Source organism: Phaeoacremonium minimum (assembly GCF_000392275.1).
Source record: "Phaeoacremonium minimum UCRPA7 unplaced genomic scaffold PA7_03_scaffold_134, whole genome shotgun sequence".
In the NCBI taxonomy this organism is placed as follows: domain Eukaryota; kingdom Fungi; phylum Ascomycota; class Sordariomycetes; order Togniniales; family Togniniaceae; genus Phaeoacremonium; species Phaeoacremonium minimum.
In genome coordinates, this window is record NW_006921041.1 from 21793 (window position 1) to 30761 (window position 8969).

The following is an 8969-nucleotide window of genomic DNA, read 5'->3' on the forward strand; positions in this document are numbered from 1 at the left end:
CCATGCATGGACAACTCACCCAGGTGAAGTTGTCTTTCAAATATATTCCCCACCAACGAATGTTTGTGAAGACATACAGAAAGGGAAACTAGCTGAGCCCGATAGTACCATTTCTGACTGTTTTCGGGAGTTGCTAGACTGAAATGTAGCCAAGGAAAGGCCACGGCAGATTGAAAACAACGGTCTGTATGTTGACAGCAAAATGTTCCTTCGGGAAGTTGCTAGATCTTAAAGCAAAATTATGACATTGAACACCAGAACAATTCATTCACGAGGACTTCTTTCTCAAATGTAGAGGTATCTAGGGAAGTGGGAAATGATTTCTAATACTCCTGAAGCTGAGTAGTATTGAATGGACAGCACAACACGTAAGCCATGCAAAGAGGGCTCCACAGAAGCAACATATCAAATGCGTCAGAAATCTTAGATTAAATTCTACAGTGCTAGATCATATAGGTGTTTCAATAAAGCTCTCCATAAGTGAAAACGTCGCTCATACATGTTTGGAGTTCACCCTCATTCTAGTCTCTCTTGGCCAAGAAATTACACCCTCTCAAACAGACAGCATTGAAGTCGAGAAAAGGAGAAGAAAAGAGGAAAATAAAATAAAATAGAAAGGTCTGCTATGGGTATATTAAACACGTCCGCCGTCTAACTCAGCTGCCGACCGCTCACCGTTTCCAGATGACTCCCGCTGCGCGGAACCTAGTTCAAGCTCTGGAACCTCCTGGGCTTTCTGCAAACGCGTGTGGTCGCTAGCGTTGAAAGACCTCATCTTAATACAATACCAGCAAAGCCATGCTAATAATGCAATAAGTACCATCGTTGCTATGGTCAAGGCGCTAGTGATGCCAATCACACCTCCTATAGACAGTCTAGGCCCTCCGGCAGTTGTCGTTGAGCTAGACGATGTGGGCAATGGTTCTAGCCGCCAAGAAGTTGAGGCGACAGAAGACGGTGCTGACGAGGAAGAAGTGGCCTGGGTCACTTGTTGAATATTCCATCCTACAACGGCGATAGCACCAACCGTGGAGCTATCAGCCAAAGTAGTTGTGACGATTTCCCATGAGGTCGACTCCGTCGCTGGTGTTGACGCAAATGTCAGCGTCATACCAGAATCGACGACTGATTGACAGTCACCGGCGACTGAGCCAGGAATCCCGTTTGCGAGAAAGTAGCCACTGTGGCACAAGCAATGTCAGTCATCGTCCCCGGAGTGGACATCATCACTTACTAGGGACAGCACATAGCAAGCGTACTCGACCCGCCCCGGACAGATGATGCCACAGTAGTCCATGAGGTCGGGCATGTCATTGGACCCAAGCTGACGGCAGTGTGGCCCGGGCCACTTCCTTCTCCCAGACGACGTTGTTCCCACCACGTTGTCACGGCAGGCGGTTCACACTCTGCTTTTGGGTCAATATCCACACCGTATCCGGGATCAAATTTAACGAGGCTGGGTCCGTTGAGGCGGAACTGGCTAGAGCAGGCGGCGGAAGGGGTAAATTCGGTTAAGGGAATCCACGAGGTCACCACGCCGTTGTTCGTCTCCGCTGGATAAAGAGTTGCCATTGATAGGAATCAAGTTTGACGGACGTGCTGGAAGGTTTGTTCTACATCTGTCGTTTGGCTTGTAGTGCGGGAGTTTGAAGATCGCATCTCGGAGCGGACGAGGGTTAATAAAGCAGACAGGAAACACAACTAGTCCCGGATTTCGTGCTGTTCAGCGCCCAGGCATCAGTCGGGTCAGTAAAGCGGTGGACATAACTATCGAACCTATTAGCTTGTATGCTCCATCGTCTGTTGGTTCGAGTTGTGCTTCAGCCGGGGTTGAAAGCCTCAAACACGCTGGCTGAGGCTGGCCCTCGTGTGGCCTTGAGGAGTTTGACGAAGAGCCTTGGGACTTGAGAGCCGCGTGAAGGATGCGCGTTCCATTCCAAGGTGAGAGTACGGGCTCGGGGCGATACGCGCATCTGCCCCTGCTTGACCGGGTCTACGTTGCCGCGGGTTACTACCAAACATTGCGGTGAAGAGAAGGACTGGGGCTAGATGTCATGTTTGCACCAACAAGTCAAATTGACTGACTCCTGAGCTGGTCCACTGAGAGGTGGCAATCAGGCATACCAATGCTCAGGGGGGTCACTGCCCAACACACGATTTATACAAGGCCAGGTTGCTTCATAAAACCATGGTTTCAGCCTCTTGCCAAAATAATCGACCAGACCAAGACTGAGCCTTGAATAGAGCTCGGTGAGATATCAACAAGAACCCAACCATGTTATGCATTTCACTTTCTTATCCTGGTTCCATCACCACAGAAGACTAACTTATTCTAGAGCATTGTACATACGACCATGACCGGATCGAATCGCCAACCTTACAGATATCAGGAGGGCAGACGTGCGGTGATAACCTACGGTGGCGTCCCACCCTATTAATGCACACATTGCCCGGTGTTTGTGCGTAGCCTCACCGTTCACGTGTTGATGGCTCAGGCAAGTTAGGTCGACGCACGCTCCAACGCCTATGATACATCCCAGAACTCCACCTAACATGCTTGTGAACACAGCTAGGTTGGTCCGCGCTTAGCAGCGTGGGTCACCTTTCACACGGCCGGGGCTGGGCCCCGTTGCTTAGATTAATGAAGATTCGGTCAAGTTTGCTAGCCGACCCCTGTGTGCACCTAGCCACTAGGCTTACGCCTTCCATCAAATAGCCAAGCCCATGGTGTGGCGATGTAGTGAACCCCCTGGAATTGTGTAGATGCTGCATTAACTGCATAAAATCGAGCCTTATCGAAAGACACCGGTCAAGAGGCATTGGTTGGCTTTGCTAGGCCGTACTGGGTTCCGCCAGTGTGAGGCAACATTCCCCCTGCATCCAATTGATGCGGGATGCCCGTTGTCTGCGACAATTGCTCTTTCTTGCTCTCGCCAAACCACTCCACCCTCCAAGAATTCAAAATAGATTCCCTGGAACTTTCAAGAGGCGATTCTTGTTGTAACAGATTCAATAGAATACGAAATCGAAGAGACGAGAGAGACACCAACAACAGCCAACACAACGGCAGACGACAATGTTAAGAACACAGCAGAAATACGCCGTTGCTGCGGCCCTCGTTGCAACTCTCCTAGGACTGGTTTTGTCGTTCTGGGACTCGTTCTGGGACAACCCCATCGGGCTCAATCACCACTTTACTAGGCTCGTTGACTGGAATCTCCGCCGAGATGAAGTCAAGAGAGTTTTCGTCGCGAGCTTAGAACCATACCGCAAACACGCTTGGGGTGAGTTCGCACCGTTCTGTATTCTGTCCCGATCATGAATCTCTAACGTGGTGTTTTTGCTGTAGGCAACGACCGGTACCACCCCATAACGCAACAGGGCTCGCAGATGAGTCCAACAGGTCTCGGATGGATCATCGTGGACAGCCTTGACACCATGATGATAATGAATTTGACGACGGACCTGGCTGAGGCCCGGAAATGGCTCCAGAGGAGTCTGTCCTACGATCAAGACCAGGACGTCAATACGTTCGAGACAACCATCCGAATGCTTGGGGGCCTCCTATCCGCTCACTATCTTACGACCCGACTTCCCCATGTCACTTCTCGGAGGGATTTCAAATATCTGACGCTGGCCGTGGACTTGGCAGACAGGCTGCTCGCAGCTTATGACTCCCCGTCGGGGATTCCCTATGCCAGCGTGAATCTTGGAAAGAGAATCGGGATTGTGTCGCATGATAACGGCGGTGCATCTTCTACGGCGGAAGCAGCTACTGTACAGCTCGAGATGAAGTATCTCTCTGACCTGACCGGCAATGACACTTACTGGCGGGTGGCTGAGAGAGTGATCAAGGTCCTCGATGATAATGCTATGGAAGGCGGCCTCCTGCCCATCTTTGTGCATCCTGCAACGGGCAGGTTCACCACGCGAGAGATCCGCCTGGGCAGCCGCGGAGATTCGTACTACGGTCAGATACAGCCTAAAGCTTAAGGATGAAGTTGCTGACTTGGTGCAGAGTATTTGATCAAACAGTTCCTCCAGACACAAGAGCCCATCTACTTCGAGATGTGGAGCGAAGCTTTGGCAGGGATTGAGGAACACATGATCACAATCTCACGCGAAGCTGGGCTTAGATTCGTGGCCGAGCTACCGAATGGCATCGGAGGAGAACTCTTGCCGAAGATGGATCATCTAGTCTGTTTCCTGCCTGGATCGATTGCACTCGGCGTAACAAAGGGGCACACGGTGACCGAAGCACGCAAGCTACCCGGGTGGAATGCCGACAAAGAGCGGCAGATGCAGTTAGCGAGAGATCTCATGAAGACGTGTTGGGCGATGTACAAGGTTACTGAGACCGGCCTTGCCCCCGAGATTGCCTGGTTCGATACGGCCAACCAGGATCTCCTGCCCACACCTGGGCAACGGTCGACCCGTTCTACGAAGGACTCTTGGTCTGCGTGGAGGCAAGACGTCATCATCAAACCCAATGATGCGCACAATCTCCAGCGCCCAGAGGCTGTGGAGAGTCTGTTCATCTTATGGTGGATCACTGGTGATCCTCTGTATCGTGAATGGGGTTGGAACATATTCGAGGCTTTTAAGAGACATACCGACGCTGGTAGTGGTAGAGGCTTCGCATCTCTCAATGACGTGAACTCAATTCCACCCCCGATGAGGGATAATATGGAGAGCTTTTGGTTGGTGAGAAACACTACCAAATCCAGACGGCGTCTGGCCGATGGCGGGAGACAAACACTAACAGATCATGCCTAGGCGGAGACATTGAAATATCTATACCTTCTCTTCTCACCGACAGATCTCTTGCCTCTCTATGAAATCGTGTTTAACACCGAAGGGCACATTTTCCCTCGATTAGAGCCAAAGTGGGAGACCGGATGGCATCGGGATAGGCGCCGACATAATGCATGGGATCAGTACAGGCCCACCTTGCCTATCGCCATACCGGGCCCGATTCATCGGCCGCCGTATTTCTCTCCCCCGGGACTTGTGGGTCCCGGGCTGGTAGGGTAAATCGGCAGGATGGCCCGGCCCAACGGCGTTCCGGATTCCCGGCGAAATACCGGACTGAGCCGCCCTCTGTCAGTGCTAGGGCTGGTGGTTCAATGGGGCACAATACATATCGGCGTTTGGAATCAGTGACTCTTGGTAAATGACCCCTGGGGTGAGTCAACAGCGTTTTCATGGGAAATGGTGCTTGGATGAGACATAAGACAGTAAAGTAGCTATACATCGCTTGATATTTACTTCCGCCTAAACTAAACAAGCGCCACGAAGCTCTGCATGCATTCCCAGACTCTTCACGCTATCTCACATGGTGAAATTGATGCTAGTGAGTTTTCTTTTTGTGTGGCAACTGCGGGTTACTTCTACGACGTATGGGGCTGGAGCACCTTCTAATGACTTGTCATAAATCATGAGAGACCGATCCAGACCAAATCTACATGTGGGACAGCACGGCTGGCTGAGTGTATCGCTTGAGGACCAATATCCTTACCCAGCGCCCGGTTGATGCACCGAGAGACCGGAAAAGGCACTCGCTCAGAAAGGGTACAGTGGACCGGATAGAATGCACACTGCCATCTCTTACTGGCCATGGCTGGATTACACGAGTACCAAATCCCGGGTCAGACCCCACCAGCTCACATAAGAGAAAGTCTCTTCGCTCATCCACATTCTGGCTGTGACACTAACCACTCTCCAGGTCTAGGTTCAGGCTTGAATGTAACAACCTCCGATAATATATACATTCATAGCAGACACGATCCTGACCACCTCTTCAAATAATTTATCAGATTCAAGCATGTCCTTCGTCACGGTCGACGGCAAATCATCTGCCGAGCGGTTGACTGTCAATCCCCGGCGGCAAACTGTTCCTCCAGAACGACGAAAACGTGTTGCAATAGCGTAAGACCATCTATCTACTGTCGCTGACGAGCCTAGCTAGACTTACCTGCCGCAGAGCCGTAGCTAACATTGTTCAAGATGCGATGCATGCAATCGCCGCCGTATCAAGTGTTCCGGGTCTTCTCCCTGTGACCAATGTGTCACTAATCAACGAAACTGTAACATTCCGGTGGCTTCCAAGAAGGTTAATATTTCCCGCAAAGAACTAGACGATCTGCATATCCAGATTAAGAGGTTGGAGAAATGCCTCCAGCAAAATGTCCTGGATCCAACCCAAAGAGGACAGCTAAAAAGGCACGTATCCTTGCAAGGCCTACCGGGAGCATTTTCGCGATACCTATCAAATATGGACATAGCGCCTTCGTTCGACATCTATCTCAAAGAGTTCATCACCACGACCAGAGCTCTCCTGAAAAGCACGCAAGGAAGACTCCCAGATAGCATCGAATCTATGGAAGTCATCGACCAGAATTTGACTTATAAGTCTATGTCGCTCTTAGCAACGGAGAGGAAACCCTCGGTGGTACCTTTCTCGAACGAGTCAGCCTATATGCTAGAGCACTTTCTGTGGTTTGTCCAAGAGGGAGCAATTCATAACCCGAAAAACAGCGATATGTTATACTCTCAGGGTATTAATTACTTTGGCGACTTTGGCACCACCGATCCCCATTTATCGGCTCTTTGTCAAGCAGCAATTGCATACGCGAATCTCTTGACAGCTGCGAACAAGCAGGATCACCAGCGAGAAGATAAGTACTTCAAGCGCGCTCTTTCCATGATTGGCAATCCCCTTGACCCATATACCTTCCAGCAGTATGATCCGGATGTCCCATCCGCGCTCTCTCTCTTGACTCTCTATCTGGTCGAGATACACCAGGATAGAATGGCATATATGTACATCACAACCGCTATTCATATCGTTATAACAATTGGATATCATCGGATACCCCTAGATGAGAGAGTAAGGAGGGTCTTCTGGACTCTCTACTGCCTAGAACGCTGGTTAAGCTGCATACTTGGATGGCAGCCAACGATCATAGGGGAAGCCTTGCTTAGTGTTGTGCCTACAGAGTGTCAGTAAGTCATGTCCTCTTCTCTCACGAGAAGATTGCGAGATTTAATGCTATATGACGTGTAGGGGGCTTCCGAGAGCTGCCGGCCTTTGCGAAAATATCAAACTCGCCAAAATTGCTAGCCGCCTTCTCTGCAACGACACATGTCGAACAATGCCTCAGGAATCGTCATCTGACTTGTTAATGTCTAAGGTCCGCGACACAATCACAGCACTAGAAGAGTGGCGTCGAAGCCTCCCCGAGTCGTTTAAGATCTTGGACTTGCGGTTTGATACTGGTGACTTACCTATCGATCGGTCTGTGTGCGCCCTGCACGTATTTTACCACCAGGTCAGTTTTCTTGGGTGAGAAAGAATAAGACCTTGACTAATATCGTCAGCTCGTTATTTCGACGATTCGCCCTCTGTTTCTAACAGCCGTTGAAAAGGCTGTTGGACATCAGGTGCTTGCGACTCGAAGCCTTCAGAGGCCTTGGGATGTCGAAACATATAGTGAGATTGGACTCCTCCGGCAGTGTAGCGAAGCTGCAAGACACACCTTGTCCATAGCCAATCATATGCACCTTCTTAGCCCTGATGGCAGACTTGTTTTTCAAGAATTGTACGCTGTCTTCAGTGCAGCTATAATTTTACTATTACATCGAATTATTTTCCTCAACATCCGCACTGCAGATACATGGCTGATCGAGTCTGCTATCGCTATGTTCAGTATCGAATCTAAAGCTGGCGACAACTATGCTAAAGACCGCGCATCAACATTGAAGGATCTTGCTGAGATTACACGTCTTTTACGCTGGGTCATGTTTCCTGACGTCGATTCCGCGAGTACTGGAGAGGACACACTGGATCTTTAGCATATCAAAGCGAGCATTGTATCTGGTAGTATCTACGATACCCTTGTAAAGTGGATTAACACCGACCTGATCAAAACGGCATTCTGAGATGCCGTATGTAGGGATGGGTTATAAGGGCAGGCTACGTCTTCAGTGTGTGTTTCTTTGCGTTTTGGCAGTACCTCAAGGTCATCAGCAGACAGTATGTCGTTTCCCATAAACTTCTAGGATCTGCTAACAGCTTAGTATCGGTCAAATCTGGCGTAGGTTGGTCTCAAAAGGGATACCGTGGAGGAACTGGATAGAATCTCGGTGTCATTCAAGACTATGGCATTTTTTTGCATACTAGCTGTCACTTAGTCGACCCTCTTTTTACTTCTCTGTCCTGAGTTACTTTACTGGTCACCTTTGGATTTTCTTGAGAAGAAATAAGACACGTCATACGCGACACAGGTCTAGATGATACTCGTCTGGCTCCTGTGATGGTTGAACCTTCGATCAACACCACTAGCATCGATTGCGGTTAGTGAAACGGGCTGTAGATGTCGTTGTTGAAAATGGAAACCCTTGTCATAGTGCTGCTGCCAATTAAGGCTTAGGTCAACACCAAGCTCATTACCGACGTTTCGGAGTTTCGATTATTTGTTGTTTCAGATACCTGACTTTAAGGTGCTATATGTATGCTGTACTGTCATGTTGATTATGATCAACCTTTCCAAGATAGTTTAACATCCATCTATATACCTGGGCGCCCCTCGATCGATATCGCTCGAAGATCTAAGAGATTTGTTGGGCTGAAGCAATTTGATCCAGCTACATATACTCCAGTTTTCTATATCAGGAACATGCCATAAGTTTGTAAATGCAACGATAACCTCTAGCTGCGGATTGGCTCACGAATGGGAGTGGAGCAAAGCTCATCGGCTATGAACTAGCAACATCTCAGCTATTCAAAGCTAGTCATTGGAGATTAGTCCTAGCAGTGCCCCCTGAGTGTCGCGAATAGATATTGAGGTGTGAATGCAAGGTGTCACTCCTTTCCCATCATGAGATGTTGCTCCCGCTGCACGGCGACGACGTAAATCTTCACGCCTAATTTCATTGATCTCGCTTGGGTATTCATTATTCTTCAGCTG

The 8969-nt window shown here is 49.4% G+C and overlaps 1 protein-coding gene across 1 annotated transcript; it reads left to right on the top strand.

The window, feature by feature from the left end:
* Positions 1-3076: 3076 nt before the first annotated feature.
* On the top strand, positions 3077-3993 carry UCRPA7_1844 (putative mannosyl-oligosaccharide -alpha-mannosidase protein; the record flags this gene model as incomplete). Its single annotated transcript, XM_007914423.1, has 2 exons — positions 3077-3284; positions 3350-3993. The coding sequence occupies 2 exons, from the start codon at positions 3077-3079 to the stop codon at positions 3991-3993; spliced, it is 852 nt and encodes a 283-aa protein (XP_007912614.1).
* Positions 3994-8969: the final 4976 nt, after the last annotated feature.